Below are 23,764 nucleotides of genomic sequence, written 5' to 3'. Positions count from 1 at the left end.
AGGCCTTCAAGAGAGGGACAGGTTTCTTGTCCCTTACACAGCTCTTCCCTTGAGGGTCCCCCTGGGCCTAAGAGCTCAACCTGATAAGGTTCAAGCTCCAAAGGCTCAGTTCCCTCAGAGGGCAGAACTTCTTCCTGAGAAGAGAGGTTCCCTTTCTTTGGCTGTGTTGCAGTTGGTTTCCCAACTGACTTTCCTGTTCTCTTGGTAGGCTGGGCCATTTTTCCAGACTCCAGCTCTACTTATTCACCCTGTGCCTTGCATTGTGCTCTTGTTTTCACACACACCAGTTCAGGGATACCCAGCATTGCTGCATGGGTTTTTAGTTCTACCTCAGCCCATGCTGAGGACTCCAGGTCATTTCCAAGCAGACAGTCCACTGGGATATTTGAGGAGACCACCACCTGTTTCAGGCCATTGACCCCTCCCCATTCTAAAGTAACCATTGCCATGGGATGTACTTTTCTCTGATTGTCAGCGTTGGTGACTGTGTAAGTTTTTCCAGTCAGGTATTGGCCAGGGGAAACCAGTTTCTCTGTCACCATGGTGACACTGGCACCTGTATCCCTCAGGCCCTCTATTCTAGTCCCATTAATTAAGAGTTGCTGTCTGTATTTTTGCATGTTAGGCGGCCAGACAGCTAGTGTGGCTAAATCCACCCCACCCTCAGAAACTAGAGTAGCTTCAGTGTGGACCCTGATTTGCTCTGGGCACACTGTTGATCCCACTTGGAGACTAGCCATACCAGTGTTACCTGGATGGGAGTTTGGAGTGGAACCTTTCTTGGGACAGGCCTTGTCTCCAGTTTGGTGTCCATGCTGTTTACAGCTATGACACCAGGCCTTTTTGGGATCAAAGTTTTTACCCTTGTACCCATTGTTTTGTGAAGAGGCTCTGGGCCCACCCTCCTGTGCAGGTTTTTGGGGGCCTGTAGAAGACTCTTTACTATTTTTAGTTTTGGTTGTCTCATCACCCTTCTGCTGGGGAGTCTTTGTGACCCCTTTCTTTTGGTCACCCCCTGTTGAAGTCTTGGACACCCTTGTCTTGACCCAATGGTCCGCCTTCTTTCCCAATTCTTGGGGAGAAATTGGTCCTAGGTCTACCAGATGCTGATGCAGTTTATCATTGAAACAATTACTTAACAGGTGTTCTTTCACAAATAAATTGTACAGCCCATCATAATTACTTACACCACTGCCTTGAATCCAACCATCTAGTGTTTTCACTGAGTAGTCAACAAAGTCAACCCAGGTCTGGCTCGAGGATTTTTGAGCCCCCCTGAACCTAATCCTGTACTCCTCAGTGGAGAATCCAAAGCCCTCAATCAGGGTACCCTTCATGAGGTCATAAGATTCTGCATCTTGTCCAGAGAGTGTGAGGAGTCTATCCCTACACTTTCCTGTGAACATTTCCCAAAGGAGAGCACCCCAGTGAGATTTGTTCACTTTTCTGGTTACACAAGCCCTCTCAAAAGCTGTGAACCATTTGGTGATGTCATCACCATCTTCATATTTAGTTACAATCCCTTTGGGGATTTTCAACATGTCAGGAGAATCTCTGACCCTATTTATATTGCTGCCACCATTGATGGGTCCTAGGCCCATCTCTTGTCTTTCCCTCTCTATGGCTAGGATCTGTCTTTCCAAAGCCAATCTTTTGGCCATCCTGGCTAACTGGATGTCCTCTTCACTGGAGTTATCCTCAGTGATTTCAGAGTTGTTGGTCCCTCCTGTGAGGGAACCAGCATCTCTGACTATTATTTGTGGAGTCAGGGCTTGAGAAGCCCTGCTCTCCCTAAGTAGGACTGGAGGGGGGGAATTTCCCTCCAAGTCACTATCTTCATCCTCTGAGTTGCCATCCTCAGAGGGGTTGGCCTTTTCAAACTCTGCCAAAAGCTCCTGGAGCTGTACTTTGGTAGGTTTGGGGCCCATTGCTATTTTCTTTAGTTTACAGAGTGACCTTAGCTCTCTCATCTGTAGATGGAGGTAAGGTGTGGTGTCGAGTTCCACCACATTCACATCTGTGCTAGACATTATGCTTCTAAAAGTTGGAATACTTTTTAAGAAACTAAAACTGGTTCTAGAATCTAATTCAAACTTTTAACAAACTTTTAAACTCTAAAAGAAATGCTAACCAGGATCTAACACAAGGCCCTAGCAGGTCTTTTAAGAATTTAGAAAACTTTTCAAATTGCAAAAATCAATTTCTAATGACAATTTTGGAATTTGTCGTGTGATCAGGTATTGGCTGAGTAGTCCAGCAAATGCAAAGTCTTGTACCCCACCGCTGATCCACCAATGTAGGAAGTTGGCTCTGTATGTGCTATTTCAAAGTAAGGAATAGCATGCACAGAGTCCAAGGGTTCCCCTTAGAGGTAAAATAGTGGTAAAAATAGATAATACTAATGCTCTATTTTGTGGTAGTGTGGTCGAGCAGTAGGCTTATCCAAGGAGTAGTGTTAAGCATTTGTTGTACATACACATAGACAATAAATGAGGTACACACACTCAGAGACAAATCCAGCCAATAGGTTTTTATATAGAAAAATATATTTTCTTAGTTTATTTTAAGAACCACAGGTTCAAATTCTACATGTAATAGCTCGTTCGAAAGGTATTGCAGGTAAGTACTTTAGGAACTTCAAATCATCAAAATTGCATGTATACTTTTCAAGTTATTGACAAATAGCTGTTTTAAAAGTGGACACTTAGTGCAATTTTCACAGTTCCTAGGGGAGGTAAGTTTTGATTAGTTTTTCCAGGTAAGTAAGACACTTACAGGGTTCAGTTCTTGGTCCAAGGTAGCCCACCGTTGGGGGTTCAGAGCAACCCCAAAGTCACCACACCAGCAGCTCAGGGCCGGTCAGGTGCAGAGTTCAAAGTGGTGCCCAAAACACATAGGCTAGAATGGAGAGAAGGGGGTGCCCCGGTTCCGGTCTGCTTGCAGGTAAGTACCCGCGTCTTCGGAGGGCAGACCAGGGGGGTTTTGTAGGGCACCGGGGGGGACACAAGTCCACACAGAAATTTCACCCTCAGCGGCGCGGGGGCGGCCGGGTGCAGTGTAGAAACAAGCGTCGGGTTTGTAATGGAAGTCAATGGGAGATCTAGGGATCTCTTCAGCGCTGCAGGCAGGCAAGGGGGGGGTTCCTCGGGGAAACCTCCACTTGGTCAAGGGAGAGGGACTCCTGGGGGTCACTCCTCCAGTGAAAGTCCGGTCCTTCAGGTCCTGGGGGCTGCGGGTGCAGGGTCTCTCCCAGGTGTCGGGACTTTGGATTCAAGGAGTCGCGGTCAGGGGAAGCCTCGGGATTCCCTCTGCAGGCGGCGCTGTGGGGGCTCAGGGGGGACAGGTTTTGGTACTCACAGTATCAGAGTAGTCCTGGGGTCCCTCCTGAGGCGTCGGATCTCCACCAGCCGAGTCGGGGTCGCCGGGTGCAGTGTTGCAAGTCTCACGCTTCTTGCGGGGAGCTTGCAGGGATCTTTAAAGTTGCTGGAAACAAAGTTGCAGCTTTTCTTGGAGCAGGTCCGCTGTCCTCGGGAGTTTCTTGTCTTTTCGAAGCAGGGGCAGTCCTCAGAGGATGTCGAGGTCGCTGGTCCCTTCGGAAGGCGTCGCTGGAGCAGGATCTTTGGAAGGCAGGAGACAGGCCGGTGAGTTTCTGGAGCCAAGGCAGTTGTCGTCTTCTGGTCTTCCGCTGCAGGGGTTTTCAGCTGGGCAGTCCTTCTTCTTGTTGCAGGAATCTAATTTTCTAGGGTTCAGGGTAGCCCTTAAATACTAAATTTAAGGGCGTGTTTAGGTCTGGGGGGTTAGTAGCCAATGGCTACTAGCCCTGAGGGTGGGTACACCCTCTTTGTGCCTCCTCCCAAGGGGAGGGGGTCACAATCCTAACCCTATTGGGGGAATCCTCCATCTGCAAGATGGAGGATTTCTAAAAGTTAGAGTCACCTCAGCTCAGGACACCTTAGGGGCTGTCCTGACTGGCCAGTGACTCCTCCTTGTTATTCTCATTATTTTCTCCGGCCTTGCCGCCAAAAAGTGGGGCCTGGCCGGAGGGGGCGGGCAACTCCACTAGCTGGAGTGTCCTGCTGGGTTGGCACAAAGGAGGTGAGCCTTTGAGGCTCACCGCCAGGTGTGACAATTCCTGCCTGGGAGAGGTGTTAGCATCTCCACCCAGTGCAGGCTTTGTTACTGGCCTCAGAGTGACAAAGGCACTCTCCCCATGGGGCCAGCAACATGTCTCGGTTTGTGGCAGGCTGCTAAAACTAGTCAGCCTACACAGATAGTCGGTTAAGTTTCAGGGGGCACCTCTAAGGTGCCCTCTGTGGTGTATTTTACAATAAAGTGTACACTGGCATCAGTGTGCATTTATTGTGCTGAGAAGTTTGATACCAAACTTCCCAGTTTTCAGTGTAGCCATTATGGTGCTGTGGAGTTCGTGTTTGACAGACTCCCAGACCATATACTCTTATGGCTACCCTGCACTTACAATGTCTAAGGTTTTGTTTAGACACTGTAGGGGTACCATGCCCATGCACTGGTACCCTCACCTATGGTATAGTGCACCCTGCCTTAGGGCTGTAAGGCCTGCTAGAGGGGTGTCTTACCTATACTGCATAGGCAGTGAGAGGCTGGCATGGCACCCTGAGGGGAGTGCCATGTCGATTTACTCGTTTTGTCCTCACTAGCACACACAAGCTGGCAAGCAGTGTGTCTGTGCTGAGTGAGAGGTCTCCAGGGTGGCATAAGACATGCTGCAGCCCTTAGAGACCTTCCTTGGCATCAGGGCCCTTGGTACTAGAAGTACCAGTTACAAGGGACTTATCTGGATGCCAGGGTCTGCCAATTGTGGATACAAAAGTACAGGTTAGGGAAAGAACACTGGTGCTGGGGCCTGGTTAGCAGGCCTCAGCACACTTTCAATTGTAAACATAGCATCAGCAAAGGCAAAAAGTCAGGGGGCAACCATGCCAAGGAGGCATTTCCTTACACACGCTAACCAGGGGGAGGGCTGTCAGGCCTATGTTTCAGCAGAATAGCTGAATAGGTTCAGCACCTGCCGCGCAGAATAACTCTTTTAACCTTGACTGTGTCTAACAAAGCCTCTGGGTGTTCATCGCCATAAGACGTCATGCACAACACCGTCCGACACCAAGTACATCCGAGGCCGCTGCTCAGCATGAGTGATACAAGGGTTCCGTTATTTATAATAAACCATGTCTGCTCATTTTGTTGTCCACTGTGAAGACTGGCCCTGCATGAGTGGTACACAAAGTTAAATGAAAAAACCCACAGGATTTTTTAAAATACATTTCTGCAAGCTTTCTATTTTACTGGTAAGTTGCTGCTGCAAATACTAAATTATTATGAAGGAAGGGTACACACCAATTTTAAAGTAGATTTATGTAAGCTGCTGTTGAGGCATCTGTGCTCAAACTACACAAAATACATGGCTAACAGAAGCCACAGACACCATTTCATTAGAAATATCCTCCCTCTGTGTCCCCATAGTGTACTGATATGAATGATACCAGTCACACCAAGACCTCTCTTTGGACAGAAAATGAATCTGAAAAGACACACAAAGCGCACTGTGGGGCAAACAATGTGCAGGCCAACACAGAATGGGTGAGTAGGAACGCTAATTATGTCATGGCGTAAAATATGCAGGCGCCATTTTAAATTGGGGCAATATACATTAGAAATCATAACAGTAGCGATTTTCTCGGCGCATTAGCAGTGTGTAACTGGAAATTAATATAAATAGTTGTTGTCACAGGTCTCTTTGGGTGGCGGAAGAGAAGGGGCTGAAACAATTGCCCTCGGAAAGCAGCCTCTAACACTTGACCTATGTCTCTGAATACACAGCAAATGTAACAAGAGAAGAACATGATTTATAGCCCTATTGACAGAGATGGACCTGAAAACATCGAGAGTTCTGGTCAAATACTCTTAGTGAAAGGGAAAAGTAGTCCCTAAACAGATGCAACAATGGGACACGTGGAAGGGTACAATGACTGGAGTGCTGCTCTTCGGTAGTGTGTACAACTGATAAAAAGGAGGGACAAAGAGGAAGGATTAGCCATAGCAAGCAAGGATTTTTAAGGACACTGAAAGAAACCAATGAAAAGCAAAGAAGTATATACTAAATAAAGTATATAAAAAATGTGTTGAATGCTTGACCTAAAAATGAGCTGAATAAACTGCCACCTGCAGGGCATAATGGGACACTTGAGGTCCAAAGGCTCTTAAAGGCACAGTGTCCTTTTAGCATTGTTTTAATGTTGCGGTCTATGCAGTTTATATTGCTACGTTTTACACCTTATCTTACTTTAAACAGAAGTTTTTAAAGTGTCACTTTTCATTTTACTTTTGTGACTTTTAAGGGAGTGATCATTTTTTCCTTCTAAATGTTTAAAGTAACTCATTGAAAAAGGCAATATGGCCTGTTTTTAAGACAGCAAAGTTTAACATGTCTGTCACATATGTTTCCTGACCTTTCCGAAGTAAGGTGAAGTAGATGTGACTTTGAATGAATTGCTCCCGGGACCCCTCATGTAGGCAGGACTATTCAGTGTTTATGATTATCAACGGAGATCCAAAGAGAGAGAACCATTGGTCCGCACACCCACTTCCAGCAACCCAAACTCACCACAACTCAATTCATCAGAGCTGTCTTGACAGTCGTTGTCCCCATCGCAGATAAAAGCTGGGTTAGTGCAGATGCCTGTGGAGCACTGAAACTGTCCTGGTCGGCACTTAAATTCAGCTGTGAGAAAACAGAATAACAGTGTTACGAGCTCGACATTTCTGCTAAAGTGTTAAATTGAGTTTAAAATTCCTGCTTTACATATGTTAAATCATAAGAATTATAAAAATATCAATGTACTGGTGAGAATTTCTAGACACCCAAGTTGGCTACATATAGATTGCTGTCACTCTTTGAAGAATGAGTGTGAGAACGGCCATGACAGTTAGCATCTCACAGTTTATTTCTTCACAGGCATGTAACACCCAGGTCATAATACACCCATCTCACTCTCTTAATTATACAGAAGTTGTCACTTTTATGAGTTTGGCACAGAAGCACATATTAGGTAATTCTGTTTTTTCTTATTATCTGACTGCACAGGGAAGTGCTGATTTTGCATAATCCTAGAAAATAATCCACATATTATCATTTCAAACCAAGGATCAGGGAGTACGGTTGACGTCAGTCAGGCTTCACCTATGTTGATGCCCACCAATAACATCAAAAACCTTTTTTTTATTACAACATATTTAAACCTAATCATTAGATGGCAGAAATATGCACATCATGAAGAGATTGCATGGCACAAGACTCATAGATTATTATTTTCTACCATGGATCAGTATCGAGCTAAGGCCACAGAAGAGAAATCAAAGGTTCCTACTGATTAGCTGGCAACATTATTCTTTTCTCTTGTGCATGTATTAAACTCTGGGTTCTGCCCTTGCTCTGCTTAGTAGAGACAGCATCTCTACCTAGAGGTATGATATTTAACAACATACACCATTTCATAAAGGATGGTGCTTGGAAGAAGCATCCTGAAGTTGGGAAAAGGACTAAAAGCTCTCAAACAAGTGACAGTACAGCACCAGTCCTGAGGCAGGCTTCTCTGCATGCAGACTTCTAGTCTTGAAGCAGCTTTTAGGAGTCTTTCTATCTAAAGGAATTTTAGGGATCTATGGACAAGTTACTTACCTTTGGTAACGCCTTACCTGGTAGAGACAATATCTAGTTGCAGATTCCTTACCTTAGACTTTCCTCAGGCATCAGTCTGGATCCGGGGACTTTTCCTGAGCAGTATGCCTGTGCCCCATTAGGTGACATTGATCGTCTCTGCGTCCGTCGTTGGCGCTGTCCGCGCCGGTTATGAAGTCGCAGGTTCTATATAACTGCCACCTTGGTGCACTGACATCAGTTTCTTTTCACGGCTTTCCATGCCAGAAGCGAAGAGCCATAAAGAAAACTGACCACTGGAGCATCAAAACAAGGGCCCTTAAAGGGATACCCAGTCCCTAGAAATCAGTTTGCAGAGTGGGAAGGCTCGGTGGGTCGGTAAGGCATCTGAAACTCAAACTAGATATTGTCTCTTTAGTCTAGTTGGGGATTCCTTACACCTTAGAATAGATACCCAAGCAATACCATCCTCGGAGGTGGGTCTGTGAACTAAGATCACACTAGAAAGCCCTGCAGAACAGAAAGGGCAAAGTGCCCATCCCGATGGACCTGCCTGTCCGGCAATAGTGTTTGGTAAACATGTGAAGAAATGCCCACTTGTAGGAGACTGGCTCAGTTTATGGTGTTGTACACCTATGATGTGGCACACTTTAATGAGTCCAGGCAACACTTAGTGATAGTGAAGAGGTATCTAGATAGCAGAAGCTCTTTATGGGAAGCTGAGGCGAGAAGCTAAAGCTTATCCAGGAGGAATGTAAAGAAGAACTTGCAATACCACAGTAGTCAGACAGTAGCTTACTCACAACAAAGATCCACACAAGTGTTGCAAAAATAAAGGATACTTTAGGATAGCACTACTACTAAACTGACATTGGTATATCTCACTTTGGATATATTACACACACTATACATATACACATACAATACCCAGCAGAAATAGCATAAAAATATACAGGGCCCTAAGGGAGGGCCACACCAGATACTAAAAAAAGTGGAATGTGAAAGTGGGACTCCAGCCAAGGTAAGGGAGGTGGTGGGCTGGGGCAGTTAGGAACACCAGACGTAAGTGTAGTAGGTGACACCAGCAACCTCAGGTTGTCCAGCTGCTGTCACGACCTGTGGCCTAGGCTGGTGGAACCCAGGGGTGGATTCTGGACGTGGAGGACCTGTAAAGGAAGGGGACAGGACAGAGTCCAGCACCCAAGAAGGTGCCCAAGTGGTGCAGGTGGCAATGCCCACCCGCCTATAGGTGAAATTCCTGCAAGTAGTAGTCCAGCTGAGGGTCCAGGAGTCGATGATCACATGAGTCACCTGTGAGCTGTCCATCGACTGTCCCGGATTGCAGAAGGGTCAGGGACCAGCCAGGTCACCAACAAGCACTGGCAAATGCAAGTGGAACCGGCAGAAGTCTTTGCAAAGTTTCGGGGACCAGCAAGATCCAGGAGACTCTACCCTTGAGGGGTAGTCAGGGTTGGCCCTCAACACCCAGGAAGGCCAGCAGAAATCGATGAAGTCCCCAGGAGTGACCCACAGGCAATGGACACGGAGTCAGAAGGAGGCTTACCATCCAGCAAAACAGAAGTCCCTTGTTGCAAGAGTTTCAGGACAGGGGCTGAGCTTCGACTTGCAGAGAACTGGAGGCCAGGGCTTCTTGGTGCCTGAAGATCTCCTGGAGGAAGATTTAACATGCCTTGGCAAGTGCAACACTTGTGGTGCACAGGGGCTTCAGTCCAGTGGCAGGAGCAGGAGCCCACAGTCTCCCAAGTTGGTTAGAAGACATACAGGACCCAGTGGAGGCCACAGACTCACCACCTGTGAAGTAGAATCTTTAGATGTTTGTGGGACAGAAGACCCCACCAGCCGGTCAACATTGTCTTGAGGTGCCTACGAATGCAGGGGAGTCAATCTTTCCCTCCAAGGGGGATTCCTTTGTGCTCCAGGTGCAAACAGAGTCCTTGTGACCCTGGAGGCTGCAAAGCCTTGGGTGTTGCAGACTTCTTGCAGGATCTGGAGATACAATGTTTCAACGGTAGCCTTCCCAACAGAAGCAGACTGTTCAGTTCCAAAGCAGACCAGCAACAGTTTTATAGGTTAGGTTCAGAAAATGTCTTGTTGTGAGTTCCTTGGAGAGTCTTGCTAACTGAATCTGAGGACCCACCTGCGAGGGAGCCCTTACGTAACCCCAAAAGGGGGTTGGTCACTCTCTGAATTGACCCACCTATCAGAGGGGATTAGGGACGTCATCTACCTGGACTAACCAGTCAGACGCTCCCAGAGGCCTTTACACATCTTATTTCCAAGATGGAAGAATCAACTGGACACCTGGCAGAGCTCTGTGCACCTCCGTAGGGGAAAAGCTGGGCAGGTGGGTGGTCACTCCTCTGTCCTTTATGCAGTTTCATGCCAGAACAGGAACCGGGGGTTCCTGAACTGGTGCAAACCGGCTTATGCAAGGATGGCACCAAATGCACCCTTCAAAGCAGTCTGGTGGCGCTCAGAGGACACCCCAGACCTTAGACACCTAATACACAGGGGGAAGTCACTATAGGAAAGTGCCACTTTAGGCATGGTTACCCGCTTCCCCTCCCCCCAACAAACTTTTAGCACGGTTACCCACCCCTTCCCACCCCCCCAAACACACTTTGTGATTGATATTGATGCTAACTTGACAGTGTGTGTACTGGGATTCTGCTAACCAGGCCCCAGCATCTGTGTTCTCTCCCTAAACTGTACCACTGTTTCCACAATTGGCACGTCCCTGGCACACAGCTAAGTCCCTTGTAAAAGGTACCAGTGGTTCCAAGGGCTCTGAAGTCTGGGAGGGTCCATAAGGTCTGCAGCATGTATTGTGCCACCCTAAGGGACCCCTCCCCAAACACATGTACACTGCCATAGCAGATTGTGTGTGCTGGTGGGGAGAAAAAGGTAAAGACGACATGATATCCCTCCCAGGGTGCCACGTCCACAAACCACTGACTGTGGCATAGGTAAATAACCCCTCTAGCAGGTCTTACAGCCCTAAGGCAGGGCACACTATGCCACAGGTGAGGGCATAGCTGCATGAGCAATATGCCTCTACAGTGCCTACGTCCATTCTTAGATATTGTAAGTGCAGTGTGGACATATTAGGTACATTGGCTGGGAGTTTGTGATTACAAACTCCTACAGCTCTTTGACGGCTCCACTGAAGACTGGGAAGTTTACTATCAAACCTCTTAGCACAATAAATCCAACACGGATGCCAGTGTTGGATGTATTGTAAGATGCACACAGAGGGCATCTTAGAGTTGCCTCCTGTATTTTACCCAACACTCTAATGTAGGGATGACTGGTCTGTGCAAGCCTGCCACTAACAGACACGTTTCTGACCCCATGGAGTGGACTCCATGGAGTGAAACCCTTTGTGCTCTTTGGGTTCAGGAACAAAGCCTGCTCTGCGTGGAGGTGCTTAACACCTCCCCCATGCAGGAACTGCAACAGTTGGATGTGAGCCTCAAAGCCTCACGCCCCCTGTTACAGTGCCCTAGGACACAACAGCTTGAGGCGATGCCTGCCCCCGGACCAAGCCCCACATGTTAGGTAAAACAAGGAGGAGTGACCATTGCAGCTAGGACCACCCCTAAGGTGTCCAGAACTCAAGTGACCCCCTACTTGCAGAATCCTCCAGCTTGTTTTGGAGAAGAGGGACCAATAGGGATAGGGATGTGCCCCCCTCCCCAAAGAGAGTGGGAGGAAGGGTGTAGCCACCCTCAGGGACAGTAGCGATTGGCTACTGCCCTCTGACCCCTGTAACATCCCTTAATCTAGTATTTAGGGGAACCCCTGAACCTTGCTTTTCAGATTCCTGGCGACCTCAAGAAAGAAGGACTTAAGAGCCGACCCTAGCAGTGACAACCCCAGACAACTGACTTGGTCCCAGCCCTACCGGCCTGTCTGCAGCTGCAAAACTCCTGCTACAAAAAGGGACGCATCCTGCAGGACCAGCGAATCCACAAACCCCAAGATGACTGCCTGCCCAGCAGAGGACCAAGAACTCCCAAGGACAGCGGTTCTGTCCAGAAGAAACTCTCCAAATGGAGTCCTGAACCACCTCGGATCCGCAAGCCCTGTCCACTTTGCACCCGATGCCCATGGCCCATGTCCATGCGGCCCACCGGTCCATAGAAGGTCCCCAGGTGATTCTGACCTCGAGTCCACCCTGGATGGACCCTTCCTGGCTATCACGATGACGCATGAATCCGGAGGACCCCCTGACCGCAACAGGATCTGACGAAGATTCCCAACGCCCAAAGGCATCTGGGCACCTGCAGCCAACCTGGCCTTGGGGAATCCGACCAACCATCAAGCAACGTCCAGCAGGCACCTCTTCTTTTAGTCCAGCCTTTGATTTTCTGGAACTGACCCCCCCCAAACCCAGGCTGCATCTTTGTCTCATTGAAAAGCATTGGGCACCAGATGCAGTTTTGAACCCTGCACCCATCCGCCCCTGTGCCGTTGAGTATGTGTGTGGGGTGCTCACCTGTGGCCCAGGTGATGCTGGCCTAAGCTCCCCAGATCTGTGTCCTGAAACAGGGGGGTACTTACCTGCAACCTGTGTTCTTCCGAGTGCCTTAGTCCTCATAGGATTCCATTAAAAACCCAACACCAACTTTGACCTCTGCACTAGGCCGACTCAGGGCTGCTGGTGGTGCACTTTTGGGGTCAACTTGAACTTCGACCTATGGACATCCTCAAAGTCTGGGATTGTAAATCGAGTACTTACCTGTTAACTCTGCTAACACTTCCCTCCCCCAGGACTGCACAGGTTCCTTTGAGAAATTGCACCAAGTGTCAACTTTGAAAATTGAGAAAAACATTAATTACTTGCAGACTGTTTTATCTGCAAAACCTAAACAATGTACATTTGAAATGTTTGCTTGATACCTACTTACAACTGTACTTACCTGCAACAGAGACCATTTGGCTCTAGAAATAAAGAAGCAAAATATATTTTTGCTATATAAAACATTGGCCTAGAGTTAGTCTGAGTGTGTACCTCATTTCTTGACAGTGTACAACAAATGCTTTGCACCATTCTCTGATAAGCCTAACTGCTCGACCACACAGCCACAAGAGAGAGCATTAGTATTATCTATTTTAGCCTCTGTTAAGCCTCTGGGGAACCACCGGACTCTGTGCACAATATACCTCATTTTAGTATAATATCAACAGAGCTAGCTCCCTACAGTCACACCTCTCTCCCTTGCAGGAAATCCTTTGTTCTGCCTCTCCAGCTTGAGCCTGGCTCACCAGCAGGAGGGCAGACCAGTGTCTGGGGTCAGCAGCAGTGTGGGCTGGCAGAGAGACCCCGTAAGGCTGCACAGGCATTCAGAGTTCATGGTATCATGCAAGTAACACTGGAATCGGTGTAGTTGCAGGATACTAACATGTTTGATACCAAACATGCCTACGTTCTGAGAAGCCATTATGTAGTTGGACCACTCATGTTCAGCTGTGTCTACTGCATACCTTAAGATGACTTTGAAGGAAAGTGACATCTTTCTGGCATAGTTACCCCACTGATGTCAGTGTGTTTGGACTATAGTTCACTGAGATCCTGCTAGCCAGGACACCAATGACCGTGTTCTCTCCCCTAAATTTAGTTGTTGGTTACTATAAGAAAAATCACTCTTTTTGGCATGGTTACCCCTACTTTTGAACTGTTTATCAGTGTGTTTAGACTGTCTTCACTGGGATCCTGCTAACCAGGACCCCAGTGATTGTGATCTCTCCTCCAAATGTGGTTGCTTTGCTACCCTTTACACCTTTTGCAGGTCATCATCTTTGGGAATCCACTGCATGGCTTCACTGGACTGGTCCGGGCCTGGCAATCTTCCATTTTCAAGTCCCCTTGTTAGTCTTTGGGAAGACCAGGTAACTTACCTCTGCTCTCCTCATCATTGGGGGTCACCTAGATACTCACCTCTTGGGGACTCCAGTTCTCCTAGCTCCCTTCTAACTACTCCACATCTTTGGGTGGGAGACCTTAATTCGCATCTCACTATTTTAGTATATGGATTGGCCCTCCCATTGGGCCCTAGCAATTCTTCACTTATCTTTGCCAATGTTTATTGTTTCTACATGCTAATTCCTAATAATTACTGTGTGCACATAGGGTGTACATGCCTCCAGTTGGGGGACTGCCCATAAGTAATCTAGTTCAGTGCAACTGTAATAGAGTACCTTTACTTTTGTAAAACTGAGTGGTTCCTTTCAGGTGTGGTATGTTGCTGTGTGACTGCTGTGGTATTGCAAGCGCTTCACACTCCTCCTAGATATGTTATGGCTGCACACCACAGGTACCACCAGTGAGCCCTGGCTTCCCAGACACTGTCTCACTAACTAATAGGGTTGCCTGAACCTGGTGTAAAGTGCAAACACCATAGGTGTCCCACCACACACCACTCCAGTGTCCTAAGTTACCTTTCACAATTGACATACTGGTGCAGCCATGTAAGTTCTTAGTATTTGGTACCTAGGTACCCAGGGCTTTGGTACACCAGGGGTTCTCCATGGGCTGCAGCATGTATTATGCCACACATAGGAGCCCATGCAAACTGTGATTGCAGGTCTGCCTTTGCATTCTGCGTGAAAGGCTGCATGCACCCTTTCACTGCCAAACCTAACCATTGCACTTAGACATTATAAGCCACCCCTCTGGTAGGCTCTTCAGCCCAAGGGCAGGGTATATGTCTCCAAGTGTGAGGGTACCCCCCTCATGAGCAGGGTACCTAACAGACCCCAGGCCAATTCCTGGACTATGAGTGCGGGAATTGCATCTTAAGGTATGTAGTGGACACTGGTCAACACAAGTGATCTAACTACATAATAGCTACTCCAAACCTAGGCATGCTTAGTATCAAACATGTTGTTATTATGAAACTACAGCGATTCCAGTGTTACTTGCATGATACCATGTACTCTGGGGATTCCTTAGAGGATCCCCCAGTTCTGCCTGTGCAGCCATAAGGGGTCCAGCTGCCAGCCCATGCTGCTTCTGACCCCAGACACTGTTCTGCCCTCCTGCTGATAAGCCAGGCTCAGGCTGGAGGAGCAGAACAAAGGATTTCCTGCAAGGGAGAGGTGTGACTACTTCACCCTGTGTATTAGGACAGTGAGTGACCACCCCCTGTCCAGCTCCTCCCCTTTGGAGATGCCCAGAGCTCTGCCAGGTGGCCACTCGAATCTGCCATCTTGAAAATAAGATGGGCAGAATCCCCATGGAGAATCTGGTTGGTTAGACTAGGCAGTTAATGTCCCTGACCCCCTTTGATAGGTAGGTCACTGCAGAGAGTGACCAAACCCCTTTTATAGTTATTTAAGGGTTCCCTCGCAGGTGGGTACTCAGATTCATCAAGCAAGACTCTATAAGGAACTCTCTGCAAGGCATCTACTGCTCTTGGCCTCTGGAACCACTGCTGGTCTTCACCCAGAACAGTGGTTCCCAACCTGTGGTCCAGGAACCCCTGGAGGTCTGTGAAGCCTCCTCAGGGGGTCTGCAACTGCTTAGAATAATATTAACAGAGTAGGTCCCCAGCTTCAGTAATGACTCAGAGGGGATCCCTAGATTCCAATAATGATTCAGTGGGGGGTCCCCGGTTTCCAGTAATAATGATGTGGGGGGGGGGGGATGGGGGGGACAGAAGTTAAAAGGTTGGGAACCACTTGGCCTAGAACCAAACAACTCTGCTTCTGGTGGAAAGGCTTCAACTGCACATCATTTCTCCAGATCCTGCATGCAAGAATTCTGCAACATCAAGGACTCTGCTTCCCCCAGGGTCACAAGGACTCTGTTTGCACCAGGAAGCAAGAACGAATCTCCCTGTAGTGAAGGAGTTACTTCCCTGCAACCACAGGCACCTCATGGCATCGTTGACCGGTTTATGGGGTGTGGTGTCTCTGGAAATCCAAAGATCCTGCAACACTGGTGGCAAGTCTGTGGCCACCTCTCCTGCTTGTCTTCTATTCAAGTTGGGAGACTGTAGTTCCTTGCTCCAGCCACTGGACTGGTTCCCTGTGCCCCCGCAAGTGTTGCATTTGCAAAGGCTTGCTGACTTCCTCTCAGGGAGATCTGCTGCCTCCAAGAAGCCCCAGCCCCCAGCACTCTGCAAACTGAAGATCAGCTCCTGTCCTGCAACTCCTATAACGTGAGACTTCTGTTTTGCTGGGCTGGTAAGGCATCCTTGTGACTCCCTGTGTCCGATGCCTGTGGGTCACTCGTGGGGGCTCCATCGACTTCTGCTGGCCTTCCTGTGTGCTAAGGGACAGCACTGACTCCCCCTTCGGGGTAGAGTTTCCTGGACCATGCTTGTCCTCACAACTTTGCAAACTTCTTTTCTGCTTCTATTTGCACTTACCAGTGCTTGTTGGTGACCTGGCTGGTCACAGTCCCTCCTGCAATCCAGCAAACATCGAAAGACAGATAGTAGGCGACTCCTGGGATCTTCATCAACTACTGGACCTCGCAGCTGGACTTCTTCCACCGTCTTGCAGGAACTTAATCTACAGGAGGGTGGGTATTGCCACCTGCACCATCTGGGCATCTCTTTGGGTGCTGGGCTCTGTCCCCTTCCTTTGCAGGTCCTCCACGTCTGGAATCCATCCCTTGGTTCCACCGGCGTGGTCCACTGGTCGTGACAGCAGCTGGACAATCAGAGGCATCCACTGACTTCAGAGAGAGTCCTTTCTCCTCTCTGCATTCAGGTCGCTTGGTGTAGGTACTTAGTCCTTTGGGTATCCTTGGGGGGTGGGGGTCCTCTCCAACCTTCCTTTGGTGTGCTGGTTTCCTCGGGGTCCACTGGGAAGGGTCCTGAATCCCATGAACTCCAACCACTACCCTCTGTGTTAATCTATGGGACAACTGGGTGGGTAACTACCTTGCACCTGGCTGCTGGGGACACTTACAGTCCTTACTTCTGGCGTTTCGATCTACCTCCCAGCCCCTAGCTAACTAGCACACTTTCCTAGGTTAGGTTCACTATTTCACGTTCCACTTTTTTTTAATAGGGTGCTACATCTACCCATGTGTGGGCTTACTAGTTTTAACGAGCCTGCCACAATAGACATTTCTGACCTCATCCCCACCCCCTCCCAAGGGTGATAGCCTCTGCTCTTGGGTGGTCAGGAACAAAGCCTGCTCTTGCAGGTGTATTAACACATCCCTCCCAACAGGATGACCTGCAAATCTCAATTCCAATACAGGGGGCTTCAAAGAGCCCTAAGCCCTTGGCATGCAGATCTGGCTTCCTTCAGAAGTGAGGAGATGTTAACCCCCTGACCCAGGGTCCATGGGGAGGGGGGGAATTAGTAGTCAGAGACGTGTCTACTCTTAGGTCAGTTCCACCCCTAAGGAGAGCTGCCTGATGTGAACATGAAATTTAAAAGTCTGCTAGCTTGGTGATGGCAGAACTAGGAACTTTGAGAGAGAATTATGCCCGCTTCCCACAGGAAGTGGTCATATAGGGCCATAATGACCCCAGGGGTGAATAGCCCATTGGCTTCTACTGTACACTCCCCTAACCCGCCCCCCCTAAATTCAGTGTTTAGGGGAGCCCCTGGCACCAAGAAACCAGATCCTGCCAACCTGAAATAAGACAACGGACCCAATGGAGTCGCAAAAGCAAAAACAGAGAAGACCAGCAGCTGACTTGGGCCCAGCCTCGCCGTCCTGTCGTATGCCCTCGAGAATTGTACCAAAGACCACTTGGCCTGCAACTGCTTGGGCCTCCAAAAGCCTGGAAGTCTTCACCAAGACACAGGAACTCCAGTGAAGCAGCCTGCAGGCACCCTAGAAGAACTGTGAGGACTCTGGAGTGCCAAAACATGACACCAGAAAGCACCACTGCACCCATAGTCTGAGGTGAAGTGGGCCAGTGTGGTCCTCTGACCCTCTAGAGATGAAGCCCACCTTGGGCTTGCCAACTATGGACTTCCTGATGCCGCCTGCAGCATCTTTCCACAGGCCCCCTCCAACCACGAGTATCTCCTTCATGGGAACCGGACACCAAAAGACTCCACTGCACCGAAGCCCTAGAGCCTAAGGAGAAGTGGGCCAAAGGTGTCCAAACATGCCTGAAGATCTCAAGGGTCGAGCCCCCATGTGGGTTCCCCCGGACTGGCCCCCAGTCACTGCTTGCAGCCTCTTTCTAACCGGACCAATCTCCTTTGAAGTAAAAGGGACACTTGACGCCATAACACACACTTCTGCACCCAGACATCTTGGAACACCCCCTCTCACCCACCCTACCCGAGGTGACCTGTTGGTGTGGCCTTGGACTTTGCCCCATACTCACCTCAAGTCCAGCAGAAAAATCCTGTATGTCACTGCAAAGTACTCGTATGCAGTATTTGTTTCATCCCTGTAGGAAGTTGGCTCTGTATGTGCTATTTCAAAGTAAGGAATAGCATGCACAGAGTCCAAGGGTTCCCCTTAGAGGTAAAATAGTGGTAAAAATAGATAATACTAATGCTCTATTTTGTGGTAGTGTGGTCGAGCAGTAGGCTTATCCAAGGAGTAGTGTTAAGCATTTGTTGTACATACACATAGACAATAAATGAGGTACACACACTCAGAGACAAATCCAGCCAATAGGTTTTTATATAGAAAAATATCTTTTCTTAGTTTATTTTAAGAACCACAGGTTCGAATTTAACATGTAATATCTTGTTCGAAAGGTATTGCAGGTAAGTACTTTAGGAACTTCAAATCATCAAAATTGCATGTATACTTTTCAAGTTATTGACAAATAGCTGTTTTAAAAGTGGACACAGTGCAATTTTCACAGTTCCTAGGGGAGGTAAGTATTTGTTAGATTAACCAGGTAAGTAAGACACTTACAGGGCTCAGTTCTTGGTCCAAGGTAGCCCACCGTTGGGGGTTCAGAGCAACCCCAAAGTCACCACACCAGCAGCTCAGGGCCGGTCAGGTGCAGAGTCCAAAGTGGTGCCCAAAACACATAGGCTAGAATGGAGAGAAGGGGGTACCCCGGTTCCGGTCTGCTTGCAGGTAAGTACCCGCGTCTTCGGAGGACAGACCAGGGGGGTTTTGTAGGGCACCGGGGGGGACACAAGTCCACACAGAAATTTCACCCTCAGCGGCGCGGGGGCGGCCGGGTGCAGTGTAGAAACAAGCGTCGGGTTCGCAATGTTAGTCTATGAGAGATCTCGGGATCTCTTCAGCGCTGCAGGCAGGCAAGGGGGGGATTCCTCGGGGAAACCTCCACTTGGGCAAGGGAGAGGGACTCCTGGGGGTCACTTCTCCAGTGAAAGTCCGGTCCTTCAGGTCCTGGGGGCTGCGGGTGCAGGGTCTCTCCCAGGCGTCGGGACTTTAGGTTCAAAGAGTCGCGGTCAGGGGAAGCCTCGGGATTCCCTCTGCAGGCGGCGCTGTGGGGGCTCAGGGGGGACAGGTTTTGGTACTCACAGTATCAGAGTAGTCCTGGGGTCCCTCCTGAGGTGTTGGATCGCCACCAGCCGAGTCGGGGTCGCCGGGTGCAGTGTTGCAAGTCTCACGCTTCTTGCGGGGAGCTTGCAGGGATCTTTAAAGTTGCTGGAAACAAAGTTGCAGCTTTTCTTGGAGCAGGTCCGCTGTCCTCGTGAGTTTCTTGTCTTTTCGAAGCAGGGGCAGTCCTCAGAGGATGTCGAGGTCGCTGGTCCCTTCGGAAGGCGTCGCTGGAGCAGGATCTTTGGAAGGCAGGAGACAGGCCGGTGAGTTTCTGGAGCCAAGGCAGTTGTCGTCTTCTGGTCTTCCGCTGCAGGGGTTTTCAGCTAGGCAGTCCTTCTTCTTGTTGCAGGAATCTAATTTTCTAGGGTTCAGGGTAGCCCTTAAATACTAAATTTAAGGGCGTGTTTAGGTCTGGGGGGTTAGTAGCCAATGGCTACTAGCCCTGAGGGTGGGTACACCCTCTTTGTGCCCCCTCCCAAGGGGAGGGGGTCACAATCCTAACCCTATTGGGGGAATCCTCCATCTGCAAGATGGAGGATTTCTAAAAGTTAGAGTCACTTCAGCTCAGGACACCTTAGGGGCTGTCCTGACTGGCCAGTGACTCCTCCTTGTTTTTCTCATTATTTTCTCCGGCCTTGCCGCCAAAAGTGGGGCCTGGCCGGAGGGGGCGGGCAACTCCACTAGCTGGAGTGTCCTGCTGGGTTGGCACAAAGGAGGTGAGCCTTTGAGGCTCACCGCCAGGTGTGACAATTCCTGCCTGGGAGAGGTGTTAGCATCTCCACCCAGTGCAGGCTTTGTTACTGGCCTCAGAGTGACAAAGGCACTCTCCCCATGGGGCCAGCAACATGTCTCGGTTTGTGGCAGGCTGCTAAAACTAGTCAGCCTACACAGATAGTCGGTTAAGTTTCAGGGGGCACCTCTAAGGTGCCCTCTGTGGTGTATTTTACAATAAAATGTACACTGGCATCAGTGTGCATTTATTGTGCTGAGAAGTTTGATACCAAACTTCCCAGTTTTCAGTGTAGCCATTATGGTGCTGTGGAGTTCGTGTTTGACAGACTCCCAGACCATATACTCTTATGGCTACCCTGCACTTACAATGTCTAAGGTTTTGTTTAGACACTGTAGGGGTACCATGCTCATGCACTGGTACCCTCACCTATGGTATAGTGCACCCTGCCTTAGGGCTGTAAGGCCTGCTAGAGGGGTGTCTTACCTATACTGCATAGGCAGTGAGAGGCTGGCATGGCACCCTGAGGGGAGTGCCATGTCGACTTACTCGTTTTGTCCTCACTAGCACACACAAGCTGGTAAGCAGTGTGTCTGTGCTGAGTGAGAGGTCTCCAGGGTGGCATAAGACATGCTGCAGCCCTTAGAGACCTTCCTTGGCATCAGGGCCCTTGGTACTAGAAGTACCAGTTACAAGGGACTTATCTGGATGCCAGGGTCTGCCAATTGTGGATACAAAAGTACAGGTTAGGGAAAGAACACTGGTGCTGGGGCCTGGTTAGCAGGCCTCAGCACACTTTCAATTGTAAACATAGCATCAGCAAAGGCAAAAAGTCAGGGGGCAACCATGCCAAGGAGGCATTTCCTTACACAACCCCCCCCCAAACGAAAGAGGATGAGACTAACCTTTCCCAAGAGAGTCTTCATTTTCTAAGTGGAAGAACCTGGAAAGGCCATCTGCATTGGCATGGGCAGTCCCAGGTCTGTGTTCCACTATAAAGTCCATTCCCTGTAGGGAGATGGACCACCTCAACAGTTTAGGATTTTCACCTTTCATTTGCATCAGCCATTTGAGAGGTCTGTGGTCAGTTTGAACTAGGAAGTGAGTCCCAAAGAGGTATGGTCTCAGCTTCTTCAGGGACCAAACCACAGCAAAGGCCTCCCTCTCAATGGCACTCCAACGCTGCTCCCTGGGGAGTAACCTCCTGCTAATGAAAGCAACAGGCTGGTCAAGGCCATCATCATTTGTTTGGGACAAAACTGCCCCTATCCCATGTTCAGAGGCATCAGTCTGCACAATGAACTGCTTAGAATAATCTGGAGCTTTGAGAACTGGTGCTGAGCACATTGCTTGTTTCAGGGTGTCAAAGGCCTGTTGGCAGTCCACAGTCCAGTTCACTTTCTTGGGCATTTTCTTGGAGGTGAGTTCAGTGAGGGCTGTCACAATGGATCCATATCCCTTCACAAACCTCCTGTAGTACCCAGTCAAGCCAAGGAATGCCCTGACTTGAGTCTGGGTTTTTGGAGCTACCCAGTCCAGAATAGTCTGGATCTTGGGTTGGAGTGGCTGAACTTGGCCTCCACCTACAAGGTGTCCCAAGTAAACCACAGTTCCCTGCCCTATCTGGCATTTGGATGCCTTGATAGAGAGGCCTGCAGATTGCAGAGCCTTCAAAACCTTCCTCAGGTGGACCAGGTGATCCTGCCAGGTGGAGCTAAAGACAGCAATATCATCAAGATAAGCTGTGCTAAAGGACTCCAAGCCAGCAAGGACTTGATTCACCAACCTTTGGAAGGTGGCAGGGGCATTCTTTAAACCAAAGGGCATAACAGTAAACTGATAATGCCCATCAGGTGTGGAGAATGCTGTCTTTTCTTTTGCTCCAGGTGCCATTTTTATTTGCCAGTACCCTGCTGTCAAGTCAAAGGTACTTAGAAATTTGGCAGCACCTAATTTATCAATGAGCTCATCAGCTCTTGGAATTGGATGGGCATCTGTCTTGGTGACAGAATTGAGCCCTCTGTAGTCCACACAAAACCTCATCTCTTTCTTTCCATCTTTGGTGTGAGGTTTGGGGACTAAGACCACTGGGCTAGCCCAGGGGCTGTCAGAGCGCTCAATCACTCCCAATTCCAGCATCTTGTGGACTTCCACCTTGATGCTTTCCTTAACATGGTCAGACTGTCTGAAGATTTTGTTCTTGACAGGCATGCTGTCTCCTATGTCCACATCATGGGTACACAGGTGTGTCTGACCAGGGGTTAGGGAGAAAAGCTCAGGAAACTGTTGTAGGACTCTCCTACAATCAGCCTGCTGTTGGCCAGAGAGGGTGTCTGAGTAGATCACTCCATCTACTGTGCCATCTTTTGGGTCTGATGACAGAAGATCAGGGAGAGGTTCACTCTCTGCCTCCTGATCCTCATCTGTTACCATTAACAGATTCACATCAGCCCTGTCATGGAAGAGCTTAAGGCGGTTCACATGGATCACCCTCTTGGGGCTCCTGCTTGTGCCCAGGTCCACCAGGTAGGTGACCTGACTCTTCCTCTCTAGCACTGGGTAAGGGCCACTCCATTTGTCCTGGAGTGCCCTGGGAGCCACAGGCTCCAGAACCCAGACTTTCTGCCCTGGTTGGAACTCAACCAGTGCAGCCTTTTGGTCATACCAAAACTTCTGGAGCTGTTGGCTGGCCTCAAGGTTTTTGGTTGCCTTTTCCATGTACTCTGCCATTCTAGAGCGAAGGCCAAGTACATAGTCCACTATGTCCTGTTTAGGCTCATGGAGAGGTCTCTCCCAGCCTTCTTTAACAAGGGCAAGTGGTCCCCTTACAGGATGACCAAACAGAAGTTCAAAGGGTGAGAATCCTACTCCCTTCTGTGGTACCTCCCTGTAAGCGAAAAGCAGACATGGCAGGAGGACATCCCATCTCCTTTTGAGTTTTTCTGGGAGCCCCATGATCATGCCTTTTAATGTCTTGTTGAATCTCTCAACTAAGCCATTAGTTTGTGGATGGTAGGGTGTAGTGAATTTATAAGTCACTCCACACTCATTCCACATGTGCTTTAGGTATGCTGACATGAAGTTGGTACCTCTGTCAGACACCACCTCCTTAGGGAAACCCACTCTGGTAAAGATACCAATGAGGGCCTTGGCTACTGCAGGGGCAGTAGTCGACCTAAGGGGAATAGCTTCAGGATACCTGGTAGCATGATCCACTACTACCAGGATATACATATTTCCTGAGGCTGTGGGAGGTTCTAGTGGACCAACTATGTCCACACCCACTCTTTCAAAGGGCACCCCCACCACAGGAAGTGGAATGAGGGGGGCCTTTGGATGCCCACCTGTCTTACCACTGGCTTGACAGGTGGGGCAGGAGAGGCAAAACTCCTTAACCATGTTGGACATATTGGGCCAGTAGAAGTGGTTGACTAACCTCTCCCACGTCTTGGTTTGTCCCAAATGTCCAGCAAGGGGAATGTCATGGGCCAATGTTAGGATGAACTCTCTGAACAGCTGAGGCACTACCACTCTCCTAGTGGCACCAGGTTTGGGGTCTCTGGCCTCAGTGTACAGGAGCCCATCTTCCCAATAGACCCTATGTGTTCCATTTTTCTTGCCTTTGGACTCTTCAGCAGCTTGCTGCCTAAGGCCTTCAAGAGAGGGACAGGTTTCTTGTCCCTTACACAGCTCTTCCCTTGAGGGTCCCCCTGGGCCCAAGAGCTCAACCTGATAAGGTTCAAGCTCCAAAGGCTCAGTTCCCTCAGAGGGCAGAACTTCTTCCTGAGAAGAGAGGTTCCCTTTCTTTTGCTGTGTTGCAGTTGGTTTCCCAACTGACTTTCCTTTTCTCTTGGTAGGCTGG

At 49.1% G+C, this 23,764-nt stretch overlaps 1 protein-coding gene across 2 annotated transcripts in view; it reads right to left on the bottom strand.

The window, feature by feature from the left end:
- LRP1 (LDL receptor related protein 1) overlaps positions 1 to 23,764 on the bottom strand; it is a 1,410,884-nt gene that overhangs the window by 411,320 nt on the left and 975,800 nt on the right. For both annotated transcript variants that reach the window (XM_069230782.1, XM_069230783.1), the window contains exon 64: positions 6,641 to 6,757. In XM_069230782.1, the coding sequence (XP_069086883.1) occupies positions 6,641 to 6,757 (117 nt within the window). The remainder of the gene's footprint in view (positions 1 to 6,640; positions 6,758 to 23,764) is intronic.

Source organism: Pleurodeles waltl, chromosome 4_2 (assembly GCF_031143425.1).
Source record: "Pleurodeles waltl isolate 20211129_DDA chromosome 4_2, aPleWal1.hap1.20221129, whole genome shotgun sequence".
NCBI lineage: Eukaryota > Metazoa > Chordata > Amphibia > Caudata > Salamandridae > Pleurodeles > Pleurodeles waltl.
This window is presented reverse-complemented; position numbering and strand designations above follow the sequence as displayed.